The following is a 25213-nucleotide window of genomic DNA, read 5'->3' on the forward strand; positions in this document are numbered from 1 at the left end:
TCCCACCAAGAATGTAATCTTAAGGTCTCCACTGTTTATGAAGCACAGTCTATATTTTATCTCATGCTGAGAAAAGATGTGATAATGGTTGTTTAGGGATTATGTGAAAATGAAGTGAGGAATGACCCTTAAAAATTGGTAGGAAGTAGGAGATTCCCAAATGAGACTGGGGAGGCAGGGAAGCTGTTTGAATTGCTACTGTTGGGACTTTGTAATGAATATCTCCTTTGCACTTATACTGGGGAAAATGAAGATTGGTGAGATAAAGAAGCTTCTTCAAGAAAATGCAATAAAATCTGTTGGGTTACAGAAACTAGAACTAAACCTGAAACTCTATTAACTTGCCTTATTAGTGCTGCAGTTTCAGAGACTGCAGCCACAGAGCGTGATAAGGTGCTTGTGATGCTGAAGATCATTGATGGATCAAAAGTGCTGGCTCTGGGAAGTGATAGGACACCAATGAGCTTTAGGCACAAGGCTAGCACAGACTCTCCTAAATAAGCGATCCCTTGCAACAAGAGATGCCTTAACTTGGTTTTGGGTTCATTCTTTACATCTCCTTTAACTTTTTTAGGTTACAAAACAAGTAGATTTGTCAAAACCTTACCGCTGGGTTGCAGAGCTCTGTATGGCCTGTGGCATGTTCAGGGACAAATGTTCTGCCGATTTCTCTGGACAGTCTAATGCATGGCTCTGTAGAAATGCAGGGAATGACCCCGGGGGTCCCTTGCACCCCTGTTTCTGTGTGTGATTATGTTGAAGTGAACTTGTTCAGCAAGCCCTGAACGGGGCTTAGATTTTTTTTTTTTAATTATTATTATTACATGTATCTTGCATGTCAAAGATATATATATTTTTAATATTTTTTCTACATTTTCAAAAACAAGTACATAAACCTTACACTCTCTGCAAGTGGATTTTTCTTTTTTTAAGATGCCAGTCTTTGCTTTTAAAAGATACTTGCCCAGGCTTATTTCTTTAAGGATTAAGCCTGTGTTTGGATGAAAGATGGCAATAAAATGTTATTGAGTTGGGTTTTTTGTTTGTTTTTCTTTCTTCTGATGAGATTTTCTGCAACTTAATGTTAAGAATAATTCAGACTCTGCTCTGTAAGGTGTTTAAGGACTGCATAGAGATCATTATTCCGTCTCTGACATCCAGCTATTGAAATTGTAATAGTAAAGGCAACAGAGATTTAGCAAGTCATTCTAAACGGTGCTTTAGGGCAGCAAATAAAGAATGCCCCAATCAATTGAAATTCCAGTAGGGAGTTGGGATATGATGTAAAATTACCTACACTAGTCTGGGAAACCGGAGTGCTCTCAACAACAAAAATACTGCTGAGTCCTTAGTATTCAAAGGCTACTGGTGCTTTTGGTCTGTCTCACTGAAAAGGCAGCAATCTTGGGAAGCAGTTTGTTCCCTAAGGCCGTATCGGACTGATGAAGAGGTGGGAATGATGATTTGTTGAGTCATGACCACCACTTTTTGCTGCACAGAAGTCGTTTCATCTAAACTTGTTTTACTTGTGAGCTAGGCATGGTGTAGTGCAAGGTGTACAGAAGTACACATCAGCTAATATGTGCTTGCTATCAGAAGATTTTTTACATGCTAGTAGAATATATATTCATGTTAAATTACATGTGCTATCTGAAATAAGCTGAGAATCTTCCTCTCTAGTTTTCTTCTGTGCTATTGTATCATCTATTAAAGAAAGGCAAGCAGGATGGTATAATCTTACCTTCTCTCTTTTTCCACAAGGTGAAAAAAATCGATTCAAATGAATCAAGTTTTGATCTCTGAGATATATGCGTTTTATGATTTATGCCAGATATGATAAATTAATTGGTTATTGATAAAATAATACAAATCTGTGTAATTTATGAAAGACTGCTTTAGGCTGATGGTTAGGAGTTATTTCTGTTAATGAGCAGAAGGAGGAGGTGTAGAACATCTGTGCCATGCATGTTGTCCTTTAAAAAAAATTTTCAGTATTCAAAGATGCAGATAATATTTCAATATCTTCACCAAAATTAGCTTTTCTCTCTGCTTTTTTGTTTTTCTTCCTGAGTTGTTGTCTCGGGGTTTCAGAATTCAGAGCACGTCGCTAGGACCATAGATAGGACTGGTGGCACTTTCTTGGTTATCAAATCTAGTTACCTGTTGAAGACAATCAGGTCATCAAATCTTCCTCAGGAGCTTATAAAACTTCATTTTGAAACTAATTTTTGCCCTGTAACTTCTATTGGATGTGGTTCCAGACTCTCTCTATGGTGGCTGGTGAAAACTACAATTTCCAGTATAAATTTTTACTCTACTAGTTGGATCTCTTTGTTTTAGTTTAAGTAGCTTTTTCTGCTGTTACTCCTCTGATAAGCCAGTCTTGCCAATCTTGTGATCATCCTAGTTGCCCTTTTCTGCATTTATACAGTGAGCTCATCTGCTTTGAGTGTGAGTGACCAGAACTGCATATGTCATTTCAGGTGAAATCTTCTCACATCCTGCTGGTGATTCTGTCTTTTTGACAGCAGCAGCTCTTCTGATACATCCTTGGGTTGCATCTGCAACAAACATTTTCATGATTGTGTCACGTTGCAGAGGGACCATGAGCTACTATTTAATTGGTATAGGGATGTCTCTTCCTCTCCTTGGTGCTCTTTAAATGATGAGCTCCCAGTGACTTTGTGACTTGTTTCAAATGCATGGATTTGTTTTGTTCAGTTGTGTTGCCTTCTACAGGAAGGGCTTGCCTGTAAAGTAATCTTGCATGCTTTGTTTAAAATATTCTGAAATAATGTGACATACTTTTTGGCTCTTTTATTTTTAGCAATTCTGAAAAATACTTATCCTCTGTCTGCTACCCCACCCGTTCTTGTATTGGTTGTGTTGTAACTGCTTCAACTCACCTTTCTAGAGGTGTGTTGATCAAGCAGCTTAAAGTACTCTGAAATAATGATGGACACTCTTTGGGTCGTGTTCCCTCTCCTTATACTTTTGGATCAAGCTAAAATAGCTGGCTATGCCATAAAAGCTTTGTAAGAGGGAAGGGAAGGACAAATTTTAATTAACATCACTGGGTGCTGTTGAATTCAGGGATTGGGAAGAGAGGAACAGCTTTTTATGCTCTCCTACCCAGTGGCTATCCCCGGTAACTTAGTTCTGGGGTCTTGTTCAGACTGAAAGGACCTTTCTGGGGATCTCTGGCCATGCTGGGCATCTCCACAGGTTTGATTTGCTGTGGTTACTTCCATCGACGCTGGTGAGGAGCCCTCTTCCAGGGGAAGTGTTTCTCCTAGAGTTGAGTTGTCTTGCCTCAGATGTTATTACACAGTTTGTAAAGAGTGTGCTGAATGCTGGGGAGGGTCTTCTATTGCCAGAGTTTTTGAGGATGTGATCCTACATCAGCTTAAGCTGTCCGGAGGTTGCCTGCTGTGGTGCCATCCTCTTCCCTTGCTTTGCAGCCCAGCTGCACTGGCGCTGGTGCTCATGTCACAGGCATCTCTGCAGTTGGGGTATCTCCCTTTGTCAAAGCCCTCTCAGTGTCAGTACACGGGAAGCTGCCTGAATGGGAGCATTGTTTGTGGGATGCCCTAACCTGTCTGAAGTCTGCAGGAAGTTTGACTGCTGAACTTGTTGGGACCTGGAGTTCACTTGAGGGTTCTCCTAGTTCCGCTTCGAGAGCAGATCTGCAAAGCTGTGTAGGTATGTGGTGGTGTTTACAAAGGTGCCTGCCCATGCTGCTGGGCACCTAACTGCATTGTCTGGTACTAAACACAGTCCCTGTTCCCTGTTCTCTTCATGCTTCAGCTTCCCTAATGAATGAGTCTTAAACATGTCTGGCTTTCAAGACTTTCATGATAGTGGTGTGATATGCTTGCGTTGCCTGGGATTTCATATTTGGCAACATCCTGCTTAAGCTTTCTTGCCCTGGTTGCTCGTTCCTACCTTCACTTTGCCCATTGCTATGTGCTGGTACAAGCATTTGTGAACTGTGTGGTGAACCAAATGGGAGAGTTCATCTAGCTGAAAAATAACCATGCGGCTGCGCGAATGTTTGTTTCTGGCCTGCGGGAGAGGACAGCAGGGGAAGAACAGTGTATGGCAGTGTGAAGGCACGTTACAGCAGCTTTTTTTGGCATTGGTGCTGACTTAATATGTAGAAATACAGTTTTGGTGTTCCTAGGCCGCATATATAAACTCAAGCTTGTTAGGACTTTTGCTACTCATGAGAATGAGAGTTGGTGTCCTAATCTTTGAGTTTGGTCACTCATTTCTGACAAATTACATAAAAGGAAACAGTTGATCTTCTTGTATTGTAAAACAAGATTTATGCAGGAGCTTCCAAGTTAGATTTTGTCATAGCAGATTGTTCTTTCAGTCTTTCCAAACCAAGCAAGCTTGATGGTAGAGAGGACAGTTCTTCGTTACAAATTGCTTTTCGAGCACTGACACTGTTTTCAGAGCTATCCAGAACATGGTTAATACAGTTATTGCTCCAACAGGCTGTTTTTTTCAGTTGTTTTTAAATGTGTATACATACACCCACACTGCCTCTCTGTATTTGAATAGCTTAAGGAAACTGGACTGTGTACTTTTTATGCTTTGAGTGAAATACAAGCTGATGCTCTTGGCAGAAATTTGGCTTAGTTCCTCCCAAAAGCTGGGAGAGATGAGCCAACATATGCAGATCATTCAGCAGGTATGTTTGCAAGAGATCAGTAAAGGTTTTGATTTTTGAGCGAGTTTTAAACACTTGCATGTTTCCCATTGAGACCCCAAACCACCGTTGTTTTTATGGAAAACCTTGGTCGTATGCCTGGTTCTCTTACAGATGTGTGTCTTATCAACTTTATCTTCTTACTTTCTGAGATTAGACATGAAATATGGGAGTGTCTTGTGACAAGCCCACAGTAATGTGGTCAGGATATCCCATCATGCCATAATGTTTTTTCCCTTTTACTGTATAGCCGTATTTCCTTGTCTTGCATCCACATGCCGTTGTTGCACTGTGAAATGCGTTGAAAGTACAGAACAGAAGGTAGAAGCCTCGTTTTGTATCAAGTAAAAGATTCGTTGTGACTATTTTGGGTCCCCAAAGCGTTTATTTTCTGTTGTCTGTGTTTTAGTTTTTCCCAGTGTGATTTCTGGCATATGCAGGTGTTTCGTAAGACTGAGTAAGTGAATGCTGAAAATACTTGAGTTAGTAAGACCTGTCAGCCTTGGGGGCAGTTCAAGCCACACCATGGCGTAGGACTTTCTCACGAGGTAACAAATGGATACGGAAGGAGAAGGGAGCAACGTGTCTTGTATGGAGTTCAGTGTGAGATCTTGAACTTGTTAATGATAAGTATGTTTGTCTTATGAGACAATGGACAATATTAAACTGGATCATGTCTAAAAAAGGTGTAGTTTCTGCATTTTGGGCAGGCACAGAAAATTTCGTAATTGTGTTTTAAGTTCAGGTGTGCTGTGGGCCGCTGCTAATCCTGATAGCTACCCAATGTGTTGTTTGTTGAGAACCCTGAAAACTCGCAGAAGTTCTTATTCAAAGAGAATAAAGCATAATAAAGGGGTTATTGACATAGTTGAATTATTATTTTAGTGCATGTGTTTGCCCAGTAGACTGTAATGGATTTGAAGTAGTTGTTCTGGTACATTGGGTAAATTCTCGGTTGATTTTGGTATGCCTAGTCATTGTGAAAACACTTATTTCTCAATGCTGCACAGCTGCTCTTGAAGTGTCAAGAATTGGCGTATCAAGTATTGGCCTGTTGTTTGACCAAATTGACATAATTGTGCTGTAAGACATGTTTTTTATGATTGTGTGCTTAATTGCCTAGGCGGCAGTATCTCATAAAGAACCACCTATAGAAATATTTTCTCTATACTATCCAGAGTTAATACCATATAAGGTTCTTTAATATTTTTTTTTTCCCCCTAGGAAAAAAAAAGGCTCATCTGTACTGGATAAATGTGAGTTAAGTTTCAGCTTGCTGCAAACTCTCTTGTCAGGTCCAAGCCACTTGAAATGGTTTTGTAATGGAGATGTTGAAACACAATGGGTGGTGGAAATGTTTCTGTTTATTATTAATTGACTCAGTATGTCTCTCTTTTGCTTAAAATGCCAGTCATTCAAGGCTGTAGTTCAACAACTACCTGGTCTGCTTTGTTTCTTGTGAGTGCAGTTGAGATGAACTGGTCTGTATATCAGAGTATGTATATGGGTGTTTGGAAAATAGGGTTAACTGTGGCTGAGTGTCTCCTAAATTTTTGAGATGTCTGGGCTCATTTAACCTCCTCCTTTCTGCAATATGAAGCAGAACTCGTCTGACAAAACAAAAATGAAACAAAAGTGTGTGTGTGCATCCTTTTTTCCCAAAAGATATAAATAGTCTAAAAGAAGGATTGTATGCTCAGCAGCTTGGCAGATGATGCTGAGAATTGACATAATACAGATATAGGCAGAGTATCGGAGTCTTTTTTTTGGTTTTGCTTTGTTGTTTAAAGGAGGGGTTAAGATCAGCTCTCTGGAGTCTCAATACTTTTGAAAAAAAATTAAATTAAAGCAAAGTAATGTCTTGAGATTTTGTCTTGCAGTGCATGATACTGTGGGCTGAACAGAGGGGAACTGCAGACAACTGAAGATAGCCTATCAACAGTGTTTAAAAACCAAAAATTCTCATCTGTTGATTGATAGAGTTGTGATTTCTGCCTGAAATCCAAGATGTGTTTTATTGCCATAACGAGCTGTAATCTCTACATGGCGCATGGGCTGCTTGTGAGACCCGTTTATTTACTAGCTGAAGGCAGACCCATGGTGGGTTTTTCAGCCAAATAAGGTTTTGAGAGCATTCTGTTGTTGTCTGCTTACAAGGTGAGAACAGCAAAATCCCCATCGGTAGGACTTCACAGAATCTGAACAGAGGAAAAAGGAAAGAGTAATTGGTGTCTTCTTCTCCCAACTCCCTCTTGTATTTGGTGGGCAGGGAAGAGATGGCCCAAAACACATAGGCAGCTGCTTCTGCAAGTATTTGAATAAGGATTCCTGAAGCTGAGGTGTGAAAAGGAAAAAACTTATTTTTGTCCCAAACACCCTTCTCATCGGGGAGCTACTGATCTTAAAAGCTCCGTTATTCCGAGGTGCTCAGAAGTGTTTGGTGTCATTGCAGTCACGCTCTTTCTCTTTCCTCTGCTTTTGATCCCTAAGCTGTAACATGGGAAAAAAATTGCTTTTGCTCAGATCCTTTAGCTTTTTGGATCACAGAGGTCATCATTGCTGCAGACTCTAGGAAGAACCTGCCTTCTAGGCTGTGCCTATTAGTCCACCAGCCTAGAAAATAAACCTGCAATGGCTGACTGCAAATAGTAGATGAACTCTTGGCTATGTAGCAGAAACCACTGTGGGTTATAAGGACTTGCTAAATGTACTAGAGGTTGCAAAATAAACAGGTTTGACACCTGCATGTTCCACATTAGGCCGCTCTTGTCTCAGTTCAAGGATCTCTGTACAAGAACACAAAATTGTCTAACCCAAGCTAAGCAAAAAGCCTGTGAATGTTTCTGGAAGCATCTTTGATTTAAAAACCTAGATGTCTTTCTGTAAGCTTTCTCACGTGTGGGTTTTTTCCGTTGGTTTTTAATGTTCCCTTGCCATCAAATTTCCCTCTGACGTCAGAATTGAGGAGCAAGTGAAAACACATCTTTTTTTTTGCTGATTCTTTCAATTCCATTTGTTTGTGGTTCAGGTCTTGGCTATATGTTGAAGGCTGTATTATTATTTTTTAATCTAAACTGTTTTTTCCATAGTAGAGAGGATCATTTGTTTTGCATGTTAGTTTAAATAACAGAAACATCTTGGTTATAAAAGCTGAAGAGGGGCTTAGAGATTCTAAATATTTGATACTGTTTAATAATTATATCTACTAAAAATAGCCTTGTAAAGAACGGTAGTAACTCATTGTGTAATAATTCCTAGTCAACATCAAAAGCCATAAAGATTTTTTTTTCCTCTGAAATGATTAATATCTGCATATCTGAAGTCCTGCAAATTTTTGCTATGCTCAGCAGAATCTAAAATTTTAAAAGAAAGAATATCTTGTACTCCTACTTGTGAGAACAGCTCTTCCTTTACTCTGTTTTGTTTGCTCTCTTGCCAGCCAAGCTAGAAAAGTAAGGAGCACCATCAAGCTATGTTAATGTTGTAAGCCATTTTCATCCGTTCAGTGTCCAAGAGGTTTGATTCCTTATCTGCCATCATCCCTCCATGAAGTGTATGTGTGCATGTGTGGGGAATGCAGTACAGGGCAGAAATCCTGTACCCTTTAAAGACACTGTCCAAAACAAACACTCGGTTCCAGTAAGTGTAATTTAGTTGATAAATATCTAAGAGTTTTCTGGAGAGGAACCTCTGCTTGTTTTTTGCAATGTACTAAAAGCATTTTTAGTACGATCCTGATCCTGAAGTCCTTGAACACTGACGTGAAGGCATGTAGTGCTATTTGTGCATTGATGGTGCCAAACCATCTAGATGCTTTATTATTTGCTTTACTCAAAAATGTGGCGTCCTTCTAGACTGCGTAGAGACTGAGCCATTTGTTTAATATTTCATGGGGATGAAAGGGAAGAACAAGTCAGATGAAACCAGTGTCCATGGAAATGAAAGTGAGTGTACTGATGGTTATTATCCTCGTGTGGAAGACCAGGACACTGTTATTCCTGGGGGTGCTGTGATTGCTTTTGTTGGTGACATTACTAATAGTCTTTCCCTGTCATCTGCACATATGTAGCTCCCTGGGCATTTTCTATTGATGTCTTAATCCAGATGACCTATTCTCAGGATACAAACTTAAATCCAAAAGGTAATGAAAGATTTTAGTGAATGTGTGAAATAGAATACAGATCACAGAGGCTGTACAACCTCAGTGTGAAGAGGAGAATTGGCAATATCACACCCTGAGTGTTTGTTTAGACCTCATGTGAAGCTGTTTTCAGACATACTCGGTTTTGAACAAATGTATAGACCTGACTTTTAAGCATGAACATTTGTCATCAATAGTTTATATATGTAGCATGTATGCATACATAATACATTTATGCATATTAAAAATTGCTAATTTAAGGCTCCTAATTTAAGAAAACATGTGGCCACCTGTTTTGGCCATGGTTTGAAGGGGAGTTAAGCAGGTGTTTCTGTGCTTTGCTCATTTGGGGAAAGCCATGTATGATGTGTTGGCCAATAAAAGATGCACTGAATGATGTCCTGCTTCCATAGTCACACTGTCCTTACACTAAGGCAAATGGAGAAGCGTTTCCATTTTTTAAAGAAATGGAAGGATCACCTGAATTGATGTCATCTATGTGCCATGAGGGAGCTCTGTAATGCCAGCTGTGGTGTTGGGGTGTCCCCCTGTGCTGCCCGGGATGTCTGGCTGTTGCATGGGCTGGGTACCTCAGGTGAAGGCACATAAATTGCTGCATCTCTTTTTTTTTTAAAAAAAAAGTCATGCTGTATTTTTATATTTTAGTGTGAGATAAAATTTTGTCAAGACAGGTTTTGAAATCTTTATTTCAAGATGTTAAATAATTTATTAAATCTACCTTTATTGAGATCTGCCTTCCTGGTGTTTGCATGTGCTTGGACTTTAGTGGTCTGCAGCGAAACCAAAAGGAACTCGTTTGAGAGGGATTCAGGAGATGGCTTTTTTCCTTCTTCAAGAATGAGATGGAAATGTGTGACCAAAAATGTTTGCCATCGCTGGGAAATCGGCTGCGTTTTGTGGGGGCAAGAATGACAGACCTGCTAGGAAGTAAGCTTGGGATCCAACTGTGCATATTAAAACTATCTGGAGATGGAGAGGAGGCAGAATTTGGACAGAGTCCAGCTCTGCCCTTGACTTGTCCTATATAACGCCTTTTGAATTCAGAAGGAATTATCTATGAATAAATAATAAGGGTGGATGTGCATGAGTGAGTGAAAAAGGACTTGATCACCTGATATGGGATTCCCATAGTGAGGTGTTGACTCACCTCTTTTTTTTTTTGTATGGAAAGCTATTTTCCAGCCTTAGAAACACTGGTTCCAGTTTGGGAAGGCACTGAAGCACTTGTACGAAGTGCTTTTCCAAGGAGGGATTTTTTTCTGTAGTCAAGTCCTGTGTAAACTTGAAATGTCTTTGATTTAGGGAAGGGGGGGAGGGAAGTGAAGTAGTTTCAGGTGCTACTGTCTGTGCATAATACCTTGCACATGGGGGCCCGGTTCTGTTGGTCCTTAGGCAATACCAAGATAAAAAAACAATACAAACACCTGCACTTGGATCCACCTGCCAAGTTCTGTAGCTTTACACTCCCTTTTCTATAACTTAAAAATAGGAAAGAGGAGGCAGGTTTTCTTGCTGCGCTTCGGTTGCTGTGTTGAGAGAGACATACAAACAGCACGAGCTGCCAAAATGAAGGAGACTGTGAAACTGTCCTTATGTACTGGGCTGTTGCATGCATAGACAGGTTGGGGAGGAAGGAGAAAACCCTTTCCCTGCCTTGCCTTCTCTCGTGTATTTAGTGTTCCTTCTACCATAGTAGTGAGCTAAAATATTTTCATAATTTTTCCATAAAGAAGCATACTTCTTGAGTTGATGTCCCAGTAACTTCTGAATTTCAGGTCTAGTGTGCTAAAAGGTTTGATCTTTCCCTTCCCAGATAAATTGTCTTTAAATGTGCTTGGTTTTCTAACTAGAGGGATTCCGGAACAGGAAAATGTCCAAGTAAATTCAAGGTTTGCTCTTTAATGTTGGCAGCTGCTGTGCACGATGCATTTTGAAACTGTAGTTCTACTTGTGTTAACAAAAAAAAAATTGCTCTAATTTTTTTTTTTTAATTGTAAGATACAATTGCATTTGTCTTGTACTTTCTAATCTTGAAAACAGAAGCTGGATAAAACTGGTTGGCTCTAGCCAGCTCTGCCTCTGTAAGTACTGGAACCCGTTTAGTTCGGGGTAGGTCAGCAGGGTGAAAGTTTTGTTTAAGATCCTTTGCAATCATGTCAGTATTGTTTCTCTTAACTTGTTTAGCTTTTGTGCTGGGTTTGTGAAGGTACAATACAGCTTAGCCCTTAATGTTCAACTGTTTTGGCTTCAATATAGCAAAGCTATAAATAGATGCCCCCTTGCCTCCCCAGCAGTAGGAAATGACTGCAGCAGGTGTTGTCCTCTGCTAGAAATTTGCACATTATTAGTACCCAACTACTTTTTTTAAAAATTGGCTTTCTTGTTGTGTGTTCTTCCTTTATTAAATGCTAACTGACTGGTCAGCAAGCATCTTATAAAATCTGAAATCTTCATTAAGGCAAAAATAAAACCAGAAGGGCATTTTTGATTTATTTCTGTGCAAGCTCTGTGTGAAGTGTATTTTATGTGCAATTTTAAAAGTATTAACAGAAAGCACAGGAGAGCTGCATAATGCTGGTCGCTGCTAAAAATGGTATTTCGATTCTTTTAGCTGTGTTGGGCTGGAGTTTAGCTCAGGTTTGTTATAGCTGTTCCTCCATGGTAATATTGGTAGATGCTTGGAAGGCTGTGGGCAAGATTTGTATCCCTGCTTGTGCTGAATAGCACCTTGCGCTATGAATGGCATCAAGAAAATAAACAGGGCTTTTTGTGCAGCAAGGTACTGCTCAGAGTAAATAAGGATATTGCAGTCTGGTCCATGCGAAATCAGTTTGATGGGGTCAATAAACAAGCTTCCCCTTGATACAAAACCCATCATTGCGTTTGAATCAACTTTCAGTCTCAGCAAAGAGGCAGAGTTGTTTGGGCAGGGAGAATAAATGCATTTGTGCTGCTGAGATTGTTTCCTTTCAGCCATGGTAAAGAGCGCTTGCCTCCTTGTCACTGTTGGGTGCTGAAGAAATAGTGAATTCAAGGAGAGATGCACTGTGTATTTATAGCGTGTGTGTGTATAAACAGCAAAAAAGGGGGACAATCCTGTGTTTCAGTTACTGTTTAACATGTATCTGCCTTTATACCCCCTTCCTTTCTCCTGCAGATGTGAGAGCTGTGTGGAACTGCTGTTTGTGAGAGGGGCTGGGAATTGCCAGGAGTGCGATACCCCCCTGCGGAAGAGTAACTTCAGGGTACAGCTCTTTGAGGATCCTGCCGTTGACAAGGAAGTGGAAATTCGGAAGAAAGTGCTGAAAATGTGAGTGTCACAAGTTAAATAACAGAAGGTGGATGTATTTTGTGGATCACCATTTTAAAAAAATTATTATTTTTTTTTTTTTTTTAAGTGACAACCCATAAAACTTGACTCCATTTAACGTGGAGGGATTTCAGAGAATCTGATTTTATGCAACAACTGAGAGCTGAATTCGCAGTTTAGCCTTGAGGGATTCCAGCTTAGCATTAGAAAATACTAGGTGTTTCTTTGTGGCTTCCTTTGGCAAAGACTTGCCTCCTAAGTGAAGATGACTAGATACGGAGGACTGCAGCTGTTTTCCCTTTGAGGGGGTGAACATGGGAGTGGGGCAAGAAACAGGACCTTGATTGTTTTGTTCCCTGGGGATCTGTTCTGACAGTTGAAGGCCAGTTCCCTTCAAAATGAAAATGGACAGAAGAGAAGCTATGTTCACATTGTTTTCTACTTCACACAGCAATTGTTAGTGGAAATGCTTCCTCACAAGCCTTGTGTTACTAGTCTGTAAGATTTGAGAGCTCTTGGAATTGAGATAAATGAGGTCTAAAATTGCATCTCACTCCTTGTGGCCAAGAAACAGCACTTTATAGGGAAAATAAGCAAGCCAGTTGATGTTTTGGTAGGAGAGGGTCTGATGGAACCTAACAAACCTGGAGAGAGTTGTGTGTGCAAAAATGAATATACAGGTAAATTGTAAGTTTGGCAGCCTTTATCTAAGACTTAGTACAATACTAAATGAATCATATGATGTTGCTGAGATGTGGGGGAATTGCATCGTTAAATACCAAGATGCTGATGTGGAAAGTAGTAATAATTTTGATGTTTAATTATAAAGTCTACTGAAGTTAACAAAAGTCAAACTGGAATGAAGTCAACTTAGTTGACTAAACACGGAATGAAGTATAGTGAGAACAGAAAACATTGTAAAATGCTTGGCCCACTTGGGTTTGCCAGATAAGTTTTTGGTAGGCAATAAAAATGTCCCCAAATTGGAATTTGGCCTGAGTTCTCGGGATTACATTTTTATACTCCTGGGTGTCGTGTATCTTGGTCCACAGAGCTGGCAGAATCTCAGCTTTATGTTTTCTTGGGAAGAAAGCTTTGGGAAGAATGAGGCTTACCATGTTCTAGCCAGTTGTCCCTTCATCTTTTTAACTTTTTCCAGCTATCAAGAGTTGGATAAATGAGTTCTGGAATGGTCTATTGGTATGAAATAAAACAATTGTGTAGAATTTTCAGTTTGCTGGTGACATGCTTTCTGTTGTGGCACAAAGCCAAACTCCATTTTCTGATAACTTCTAGAAAAGCTTTTCTTGTGGGTGTTACTGTTGTCTCTGCCTTTGTTAACAGGTTTCTCATGCTGAAGGACTGGCTTGGAATTAGTATATCCTAGCCTCAGTGCTCCTGTTTACCTGTAACCTTGGAAAAGGAATTGGCAAAGAGTAGGCAAAGATAGCACCAATTTACGCCAGGCTGGCTCCTTTCCTTTGAAACAAGTGCTTCTGTCTCCTTTTAAAGATCCCGTACATTGGTCAGTTGTGGGAGCCACAAAGCACATAGTTGATAAAACTAGGTCAATACTTAATACACTTGCATCAAGAGCCTTGTTGAATTGAAATTGCATCTTTGTGTGTTATATAAATGCTTGTTTCTCTTCTCTCAAAGATACAATAAAAGAGAGGATGACTTTCCCAGTCTAAGTGAATATAATGATTTCCTGGAAGAAATAGAAGAAATTGGTAAGTCTTAATGCTTGTATTTTGATGTGCTGTGCTCATGAGACCGTAGGCTTTTATCTTCTGATTCAGCTGCCTATGAGAATGTCTAAGTTGGGTTTCTGTAATAGGATTTATCATAGTATCAGATGTTTATCTAATTACTTTTTTCTGTACATTTTTAATCATATTTGCTGAACTGTAGAACATCATTAAGTAAAACATTTTATCTGCCAAAGAAGAAACATGATTCAAAGAGGAAGTGGTGCTTTATAGCTGGAAAAGAAAGGCTTGCAGGGGATTGTTGGTGCTGCACTGGGAAAGATTAAACAAAGAGAGGAGAAATTGAAATTTTCATTATTTGCCTCCATTAGCTTTATCTACCATGACAGAAGCCATATGGTGTCTTTCATCATTTTTGCTTCTGCAAGTACAGTAGTTGAAGCTGCTTTGAAGCTGATGACCTTACATACCACTGTGGTAGCATTTTATGTTGCTTTGCAGAAGGAGAAGGTTTAGGAACAGACGTTGATTTCTTTCTCTTTGGATTAGCTGAAGCAGAACTTTGCCCTTTGGGAAGGGACTATGTTATCAACAGAGTTTATTTTCTTCTTAGTTAGAGTGACTTGTGATTTACGGTGGAGTGATTGATTTTGCTTAGAAAAACAAGGATGTGTTCAAAGGAGTGACTCCTAAATGGTTTGTTTCTTGGGTTTTATGAGCTGCTGAGGCTTTTCTTTTTTTCTCCTGGAGGAAGAAGAGGTGGCTTAGAACATGCAGGAGGGGCAGGGAATGTGATTTGAAGGATAACATGGAGATGCTACTCCCCTTTGGTTTCTCAAAGGAGCCCTTGCTCCTCTTTGCACTGTGGTGTTTTGTAGAAATGTATCCAGTACACTTACTGCTCTGAGTAATGTATCATGTTTTTGTTGGCATTAGAAGGCTGAGGCTGGAGAGCTGTATCGTGTGACTGGGAAACACCAGGCACACTCGTGCGGGTCCAAATATCTGGAAGAGACTATGTGGGTGTTGTTCTGTTTGTATATTTTTTTGGATAGTGCAGGGGAAGGAGGGAATGAGTAGAAAGAATGGTTGCATCTTAGCCAGAGCATCCTGGAAGAATCTGTGTGCTCATGGAAAGGAAAACTGCTTTTTATTTATGTAGTATTAAATACAGGTTTCCTACTTAACTGCTGTTACAGGGGTTTTCGGCGTCTGCAACAAGGGAGTTGGAAGTTCTGCCTGAAGTTGCCTGAATCTCATCAACTTTTGCACAAGGTTATGGTTCTCCAGCTCTTGGGATTAGGTTGTTACATTTCAAATGGTTCCAGAGCCTGCACTGGTAACTTGGTTTAGAAGCAGCAGAGTTCATGGCTGGTCTTCATAACCTTGTGAAGAAGAGTGAATTTGTGGGTAACTGGACTGGTCCTGCAAATGTATAATGTAGAAGCTCAACAGATAGAGTTGTTAGGAATTGGAGTTAGTTGCCCAAAAAGGACACCTAAAATACTAAAAGGAATAGAAAGTATGACTAATTTCTTCATGTAACAGCCAGGGTGATGAGAGGAAAGAAGGGATGCAGTCAGAAGGCTCTTAATTTTCACCGTCGAAGAGGTCACTTATGATCTACTAACTTTAGGCAGATCCAGAAGCTGGAGGGCTGGTTAGGTTCAAGAACACCACCTTGGGTAAGAATTCAAGCCCTGTTCTCCGTTCCCTGGTGACAAAGCTCCTTGCACACATCTTGCTTTCAAACTTAGTAGATTGTTGCCATCTCCCCAAGCCCTTCCCTGCCTGCATTCCTGGGCAGAGTTCTTCACCTGACATTTGTCTGGTATGTAGCAGTAGTGTGACTTCTTCCAGTGTTTTTGCTGTGCATGTTGTGTGTGGCATGGCTGAACAATGTGTTAAAGGTGTCTTTGACTCTGGTTACTTCACACGTTACTGCTGAGAGTAGTTATTTCGTTTTTTGTGTGTGTGTGAATTCACTGTTCGTTGGTGCACGTGGAAAAACTAGACTGCAAGAAGGGAACGGATGTAGTCATGCAGAGCAAAGTTTTGCCTTGTGGGGCCAATGTACAGCAGGCTGGCAGTAGCTGGTGGTGGTTGTTCAAGCTGCCAGGTTAGGAAGATAGGGAGCCAGAGAACTGCATTTCCCATTTCTCCCCCTGCCCCAGATTTTCAGTTTTTCTGTGGGATGGTCAAAGTGTAGCTTTACCCTGTTTTCTTTTTGCTGGTAAGTTTTGTGTTCTAAGTTGTTGTGGGGGATTAAATGACGTAGTTGCTTGGCAGAGACAAAATGTAAACATCCTCTATAAGTATACTTCATGTGACCCTGCCACAATTCTGGTAGTTTTTCCAAATGTTTCAGGTAGGTCAGCTCCAACATTTGCAGCAACTGCACTGTCTTTATTCCATTGATGTGGTATATGACCTCACTTGAAACACATTTTCCCCCTTCATATCAGGATTGTCATACCTACAGACTTTTTCTATTTAAAGAAAAGAGTTGGGCGGTACAGCCAAAGTGTGAGAGAGGAAGGTCAAACAAACATTAGGGTAGTCACCTCTTAAGATTTCTTTTATAAAAAACACATTTTTGAAGTGGTTTATAATGTAGCCACTAAATAATGCTTTGGGCTAAAATGTGTTATACAAGGCTTTAAATAGAAACCACATTTTAAAGCAAGTTTTCCCTAGAAGAAAAATCAGTTGGACAATTTGAGAACATTGTAAACACAGTTTGTTGTCATTAACACTACGAAGAAAAATAAAGTGAAAGGGTTAAAACCTGCCTTTGGGAAAAGTGTGGAAACATCTATCGGAATAAGTCAGGTCTATGCCCATATGATGAGAGGGGCAAGGTTAAAGCTTAGAGTGTTGCTACAAGTTACAACCTCTGGACATCATGCAAATTTTGCTTGCTCTTTCTGCAAGATTTTCTGCTTCCCCAGCATACCTTTGTAGCTAGTTTTTCAAAACCCGGTGTGTAAGCTCTCCAGAGCAGGGCCCGCCTCCTAGCATGCGTATACACACTGCCTGGCACCATTCTCCTGATACCTGTATGAGGCCTCTAGGCATGACCGCAACACAATTGTTAATAGTAATTATTGCTTTTTAAAAACATGCAGTACATTCAACTTGGAAAGAGACTACTGTATTTGTGCCCTTCGGATTCCTGTATCTCGTTACTCCTCTAAGACTTTATGCAATACCAGCTGCCTAGTGACTTGTCTTGCTCAGAATGTTTATCTCACAAGTCATCTTTGGAAAGAGAGGATTTTGGTATCTATGATCACTTGTGGGTTGTGTTGTTTATTGTTCTGTGGTTTTTTCCTGTGTGTGTGTGCACGAGGATGGTATGGCTGGTCCTGACAATGGGAGTAACCCAACTGGAAATTGGGCAGCTTTATCAAAGATCCTTTTCAGTCATCTCATCTGAACAAAGATTTCAGTACCACGCTGTTCCAGCCAAAATGATCTTTCTTAGACCGACGGGGCTGAGTGATTTCAATCATTTATTACTACGCTAAGGTATTTTTCTGGAAAATTATTGTCCCAATAAAAGACAACTGAGGATAAACAGAAATAATTATGAATACCTAACTAGATTTTTCTGGCTTAGCTGTGGGTTTTCTTTTGTCTCTGATAATTGTTTTGTTATAAACACAGAAATGTTGGTAGGAAGGGACCTGTTAAGATCTATTCCGTCTTTTCTCCCCCTCACCCCGCTCCTACCCCTCTTAAAAGTACAGGGGCAGAGGTTGGCCCAGGCGTCGAAAGCACCAACAGAAGGTGCCGCAGTGGCTTTGGAGTCCCCGGCCAGACTGAGGAGGTGGTTGTGTCTCCCTTCATAGCGCTCTGCCCAAAGCAGTTGCTCTTCTAAAATTCCTGGTCTCTAGCTGGTGATTTATGATGATGATGATCAAGGAGTTGTTTGTAGCAGGGTGGGAGGAATATTGTTTACAACAAACTAATACTTACTAATTTAAAAATTTTCAGCGGGCTCATACCAGCAATGCAGATCAAACACTGTCATCAGAGTAATCATCTGCTGTCTTGCCAGAGAGGGAATGTTCTTAATAGTTGAATAGCAAATATTTTTACATGGTAACATTACTGTCTCTTAAGGAACTAGGAGGAAGAGTCTCAGAAAATTTGCAATATCTCAGACTAAAACAGGGAGATTTTGGTGGACTTGAAGTCCTGCAGTGGAGTGACATTCATTCATGCTGCTCTGTCTCTGGACAAGTTATTGTGCCATATAATTAAAATTTTTGTCTCATTTTCTTTTTTCTTTTATAACGAGGAAAATATTTTTCCATTTGTTGTAGTATTGCATAATGAATGTTGTTGTTTTGAAAAGCAGCGAAAGTCTCCCTGTAGAGGCTGAATGTCAGAAGTAGGGAGTTTTACCTAAATAGAATGAAATGTTTCAGAAAAACACAATAGTCTTCCTGTTATACTTCAACAGATGTCTCAAGGCAAGTCATTTTATAAACCAACCAATGTGAGATGGATAAGTAGATAAATAATTGTTGCATACAAAACAGCTTCTGTTTCTTTTCCCTGAAGGGTTTCAGGCCTCTTATATCAGCTTATGCTATATTTCAACATGGACAAAAATAAGTCTAGCTTTTCTTTGAAACCTTTTCAAACTAGCCATCTGCTTTGCCAGTCATATTCAGATGTACACCAATATTTTTTCAGGATAGGTGTAGCATATGAGTTAGGTTTTTTTAACTCTTTCTAGTTCTTCTAGTTTTATGATTTGTTGTATTTTTTAAAAAGGGAACATTTGGAAGAATTATATTTAAAATAAATTTCTGGCAAAACTCAAAGCAGACCAAATAAAAAAAATACTGCATAGTCCTAGCTGTGTAAAAGGTAAGATGTTGAGTATTAGTGACTGTTCTTTGATTTGATACTTTTTGGTTTTTAGATGCCAAATGACTTGTGGAGGGGACAAGGGAGAAGAGAAAGAAATAATGTCTTAATTATTTTTTGTGACCTAATGCCCCTTACAAAATGGACTTGTCAGCTGTAATTGCGAGGATACAATGGCAAGAATTTGTATTGTCTGAATACTGATGAAAAGCCATTTGAAGCTCATGAAAAATATATTAGAAAATATGTTGGAAGATGTTTTGGCTGGCTGATTGGCCACTGATAACCATGCAATGTCAAAGAGCATAGTTTGTTTTGCTGCTAGAGTGTTTATTGTAGGAGGAAAGCTATTCTTTTAATTTATTAAAGGACAACTATTGACACTGATGTTGATATAGAGACATCCAGGTCTTAACACTGTTGCAACAAAATGTAGCTCTTCAGTATTTTAAGTCTTGAAATGTGGACAACTTAGTGTTGAGGAGCAGATGCTTAGGACCAAGATAATGTTCCTGTTCAATGACTGTGAATCCATATTCAGTGGGAGAAATCTGCTCTGGCCTTTGAGGGTGCTGGAAGTATGAGTCTTCCTGATTGCTGGTGTCCTACTATATCCTCAAGTGACAGAGTAGAGCAAAACTGGCAGAGCAAAATTGGCATGGTATGAATAGATCTGACCGTTGAGAGGGTTTTACCTGTGGTTTGGTTCCAGCCACAGCAGGAAAACAGAATGGGGAATAAACCATCTTTCACCTTGCTGCGAGCAGAGCAGTGGGCGTTTAAGGTGGCTATGCAGGTGGATATTGAAGATTTCCTAAACATTGATGCAGAAACATCTCTTACACAGAAATGTTACTTCATAGCAAGTAGCAAAATAAATCCGCTTTTGTAAGTAGTTCTAAATAAAAGCAGGCATCTGCATATGTCTAAAATTTGCCTACTGTCCCCAGTATGAGTTTTAAATCTTACAGTTTTTGTTTTACAAACCTAGGTTGTGACTAGTTGAACCTATTAAAGATAACTGAGAAAGAAGGGGGGGAAAAAAAACCCCTGAATCTTTCAAGAAGCAATAGTTGCAAAACCTAGATCATCAGCTTATTGCTGGATTATTTTTAGAGAAATACCCAAGATGTTCAGGAGCCTAAAGGCATTTGGCACATCATCTTGCTCCTCCTCTTGCACCTGAAGGTGGCATCTGGGCATCCTGCTAGCACAGCATGTCTCATACGCTATTTCTTTCTTGTGTCGTCATTGAAGAGTTTAGAGAGCTGGTGTGTGGATTTAAGTTGTAGGAAGTGCTGACATTCCCATCCAGCTGCTGTCATTGCAGAGCCCTGGTCTGATTGTATGCCAGCATTTTCACATGACAATTCTTCTCTGCCGTAATGCTCAAATATTAAGCTGCTTGTCAGCTGGCAGCTGTAGGCTAGAAATTTGGAGGTCAAGTCTCCATTAAAATACTAAAAATTTAGACTAAAATAATGTGTTTTACTAAAGAAATGTTGCTACAACTAGAAAGTGTATGTTTGTATGAAATTGGAAAATGTTGTTATGCCTTTTGGAGACAAAAATAATAAATACATTTGAAATGGGTAACTTGCTTCCAAAACCCAAGGAGGTGAACTGTGAATGGCTTGTTTGCGTTATAGCAGTGCCCAGAGGTTCCACCTGAGATGAGATCAAGAAATACGGAGATTAGTACTGCATATAGCTAGAGGATGGAGATACATCAGACGATGTATAGGAGAAAGGAAGCTTTATTCCCCTACTCCTGGTTCTTACCGGTGGGAGACCTCCAGTATAAAGGCCCAGCAATCTGCCCAGGAACAGTAGCAAAGTTGGAAATTAAACTCAGGTGTTGATTCCCAATCAAATGCTTAAACCACAAAACCAGCCTCCATCTCAGATCTTCCTTCTGAAGTGAGGGTGATGGCGTGGGGATGGAAGAGTTCAGCTGATTTAGGAGCCAGGCTGAATTAAAATGTCAGTCCTCTTGATATTGCTCATTATTTGGAAAAGGGGGGGGGGGGGAATAAATACAGCATTTTGTTTCTTTGCTTAAGGTTAGGAATGTCTTCAGCTGTGTCTTGCCTAGCCCTTTTTGTTGCAGTTCAAGGAAGGACTGAATACTTTTGATAAGAGCAAGATGATGTGGTGTTCAGTACTCCTGGAAAGAGAGTATTCCTATTCCCATCTGTACATTTTTATTACTTCCCTTATACCATCTCTGGCACTTGTCCGGCCCCTTTGTTGAGCCCGTTCAGGTTACTGGAGGGTTTCTCCTGACACTGCAAAGCATCCAGGGAGTCCTGGAGTCAGAACAGGGGAAAGGGTGAGACCTTTGCCTGGGAAGAGGGATGTAAGAGCAGGGCTGCCCCTTTTTGGTAGTAGTGAGCTGCTATACAGCTGGGTTTGTAGAACTGAGCTGTATCCCACAACTCTTGCATTTTGGACCTTCCCTGTTTTCTCCCCTGCCCCCATTTGCTCCCTGCTTTGATTTCTTGCTGTTTCCTTTGCTGCTGTCAACTGGTTTGCCAGTCTAGGCTGTTAATCGTTTGGTTTACCTAGAACCCTCTTAAAAGTTCATTTCTGCCATGTTACTTGTGGAGAGGATGAAAGAAGGGATATAATCTTTACCAAACTGAGACGTGTGCTATCCTGATGAGTAAGAACAGGTTTCATGCTTCTTCCTTCTGTTTCTCTCTAGCAGCTTACTTATTCAAATGCCTTGGCAGTGGTGCATGTGCCCAGTGCCCATTGGCCCTAGTCGCTTGAGAACCTAGGAAGAAAGAACTGAACCAAAATCTTCTGAGTCCCGTGCTGGCATTTCCACTAGAACCTCCTTCCCCCCCTCAGGGTTTGACTTAGCTCAATCACTATGCTATTGTTTTCTTGCGAAGGATTTATCAGTGGCAGTGCAAATTTCTCTGCTGCTCTTGTGAATTTACTTGTAGCCATGTGACAAAGCTCTTTGAGGCTTTGAGTGCTGTATGTTGGCAGTCTTCAATAGCTTTAAGGCCAGGGGCATGAGCGCAGCATCCACTCTGGATGGTGATCACCAGGCGACTTCCCAGTGATAAGGGCTTTCAGCTGGAATTCACTTGACCCACAATTGAACTAGTGACCTAGAAGTGAAAGGCTCAGGCGTTGTATTAAATTACTAATCATCCAAACCATCTACATCTTTCAAGCTGTTGATTATAGAAACTGTTGAATTTCTTGAGGTATCTTCCATGCCATGTGTAGATAATCGAGAATGTTGTGCTAAACTATGGAGCTTGCTGGCCAACCCTGCTCATAATTACGTGAGATATAGTCAGTCTGTCACTATCGAGAGACATAAAAAGAATGTCACTTAACCTATTAATCTGCATCTGCAGATTCCTCATAATAAAGGTAGTTGTACATTGGTGCCTTTTAAGTTATCAAATGATGTGAAAACTTTTGTGTACCTGAGAATTCAAACAGTCTCTGTAATCTTTGCGCATTAGATACTCTTATGAAATGGAATGACTTAATTTCTAACCTTATCTTAATATGTATGTGTTTAGTCTAATTTTAATTTTATAGGAATCACTGTGTTCTTAACTGTAACTGCTACTTGAAAAGATCAGTGTTTTATGAATAATATTATGATTATTCATGTGTATCATTATCAGTATCACAAAATAGGATGCAAAACTCAAATTTTCATCTCCTACAGATGTATAAACCTAAAGGAACTCTGCTGGCTTCTGTTGAAGTTTGCAGTGATTTAGCAGATTATGTCTTGCTTTACAGGGCATATTTAAATAAATTCTGTTATTGCGATGTTTATATCTGGTGCTAGAAGGGCTAGGGAACATAAGAGTACTATTTCTTTGTCATAGTCATGCATGCCAGCCTAATACTTTTACCTTCTGTCTTTCTAATATTTATGCAGTATTTAACTTGACCAACAATGTGGATCTGGAAAACACCAAAAGGAAAATGGAGCTGTACCAGAAGGATAACAAAGAAGTCATTCAGAAAAATAAGATAAAACTGGTTAGTTAACTTCTCTCCCCTACAATTTTTATTCATTAGTTAAAGAATTAGATTTTTGAAGTGGAGTACTTTCTGTAATATCTTAAAAACAAGTCAAAGCTGAAGGCACAATGCAGACTTCACTTTGTATTCAAAAACCATAATATGCTAATATTCTGCGATACTGATATTTAGTGCTGCTTAAAGAGATTAAATCGGTAGTTGAAATGTAGTTATGCTTTATTTTGGGAAGGGCTTAAAAAGCGGGCCAGGCAGTAAAGTCTGCATCTAATACATCACCACTGCATGCGTGCTGGTAGTGTCGTTGGACAATATCCAGGAGAGACCAAGTTCATTCCTATACCAGGACAATCATTCCTTTCTCATCCGAAGGAAAAAAGGAATCCAGACGCAGACATTATGAAGGTCCCAGGAGAGAGTTGTAAAATTGAGGGAAAGCACAAGTCTGGTTTATACAAAATTTAAAATGAAAGATGTTGAAACAAACATTAAAACTTTTGTTCGAGAGCTGATAACAATAACATCAGGAGTATTGTATACATGATCTGTATGCAAAACGCATGGTTCTTTGAAGATTTATTAATTTAAAACATGCCTCAGATATAATTTTGTTCTTTAAAAATAAACTTGCAAGCATTTCTTTCTGTAAGAAAAGTTTAATCTGTTAAATATTTTTTCAGTATAAAAATACACATTGTTATCAGTTCTTGAAGGAAAATGTCTGCCCAGAATGTGACATAACAAGGTTTTGTGTTTGTATTCCAGTTGCACTAAGGACTTGCTTTCAAATCAGTAGGGGTGAAATCCTCACTCCCCTGAAGTCTGTGGCAAAACTCCCAGTGATTTCTTTAGCTCTAGGATTTCACAGGAGGAGACTGGAATCTGAAAAATGTTTGTTTGAACCTCTTCCTTTTAAAGGCAAGGAAATTTCCCCAGAGGTCCACCTCTGATCTGTTATCCTGTCTCTGACACTGTGCAATATCCTATGCTTCAGAGCTTGAAGAGACCTGCCAAATCTTTGGCTGCATGTCTTATTTTACAATGTAGGTGCAACCTCTAGAGTCACCATGAGAATAGCGTGCTTTGCCTGCAGCCCACCTTCCGTTCGTGTAAGTGACTCGCAGGCAGGCTGTGCACTAGCTGTGTGATCGTGTCAAGCAGCACAGTAATACCCTGTACCCACCCAAGCCCCCTGGGCCTTCTGTTTTCTGTACTGTATGGTCTTGCTGTGCTAGACGTTGTCTGGTGGAAGCTGGACAAGCCTGGGTGAATCCATACTTACTGGACATCTGGAGACATTTCTTTTTTATTTCTTTTTTTAACATTTGAAACATTCAACATCTCTTTTTCAACAATTAAAACATAACAATAGACTTGATGCAGTTGCTATTACAAAAACTGCATGATCTTGCCCATAAATTTAGTCCTCTCCCAAAAGCTGAAAGGGTGCTTTCTCTCTCTAGCTCTTTATTGGACTGTCTTTACTCCTTAAGTGGTAAAAGGTGTCCTAATTTCTTGCTTAAACTTCTTATGGACAGTCATTGTCCCTTCATTCTTGGCCTGACGTAAATGTTTCTGACCACTGTAATAGTTTACTTCTGAGGAAATATAGATATTCTCTGTCCCTCTTGGTGTTTTTGCTACCCTTTGCCTCTTGCAGTTTGAATTTGTGTTTTGCAGGCAGAAGGGACCAGAATTGAATGCAGTATTGTAGCTGACATCTTAACAGCTCTTACAAAAGAACACTGTTTTCCCATCTCTACTGGAAGTATGCTGAGATGCGAGATCCTAAGACTGTTCTTCTCTTGTAGCACTGTCATACAGGAGGTTCAGAATCAGTAGTGGTCAAGTAGTGCATCATGATTTTTCCTCTTTGGTTTCTAACTGATAAATTAATGTTTCTAAATCTATGGCCTTGTAAGTTATTTTCATCTCACTTTTGCTACTTCTATCCTCATGAGTATGTCATTCTTTCTTACAAATCAAAATACTAAGTTACTGAACCTGTCCCCTCAGGATTTGAATAACTGCTTGTTCTGTCAATACAAGGCATATTTCTTATCTTTGTAGCCAGTTCCTAATGACCTTGCTACTCGTGTACTAACCCATCTCTTAGATCTCTGGATTTGATGCAGTGTTTAAGTTCACAAGTTTGGACAAAAAGGTAAAGAACTCTTGGAGAAGGGGTTTATTTTTATTATAGGTAGTTCAGTCAACATATAGCCTTGCCTTCTGAGTGGACTACAGTTTTCCGAAATGTGTCTTTTTCCTTAAATGTCTGCTATTCTCCAGTCATAGGGTGACTTGTTACTTCCTACTTTGTTACTGTATGTTTAATTTCACTTGCTGCTTTGTTCAGTCTTGAAATAGTTTTGAACTCCGCGATGTAGATGTGTTTAAGT

General features: G+C 39.8%; 1 protein-coding gene across 10 annotated transcripts in view; it reads left to right on the plus strand.

The window, feature by feature from the left end:
• MNAT1 (MNAT1 component of CDK activating kinase) overlaps positions 1-25213 on the plus strand; it is a 129015-nt gene that overhangs the window by 25108 nt on the left and 78694 nt on the right. For all 10 annotated transcript variants that reach the window (XR_012673770.1, XR_012673769.1, XR_012673772.1 and 7 more), the window contains exons 2-4: positions 12037-12189; positions 13849-13922; positions 22708-22811. Coding sequence is in view for 6 of the 10 variants with exons in the window: in XM_075150871.1 (XP_075006972.1) it covers positions 12037-12189; positions 13849-13922; positions 22708-22811 (331 nt within the window). In the remaining 4 variants the exon portion in view is untranslated. The remainder of the gene's footprint in view (positions 1-12036; positions 12190-13848; positions 13923-22707; positions 22812-25213) is intronic.

The sequence above is a fragment of the Calonectris borealis genome, chromosome 5 (genome assembly GCF_964195595.1).
Source record: "Calonectris borealis chromosome 5, bCalBor7.hap1.2, whole genome shotgun sequence".
NCBI lineage: Eukaryota > Metazoa > Chordata > Aves > Procellariiformes > Procellariidae > Calonectris > Calonectris borealis.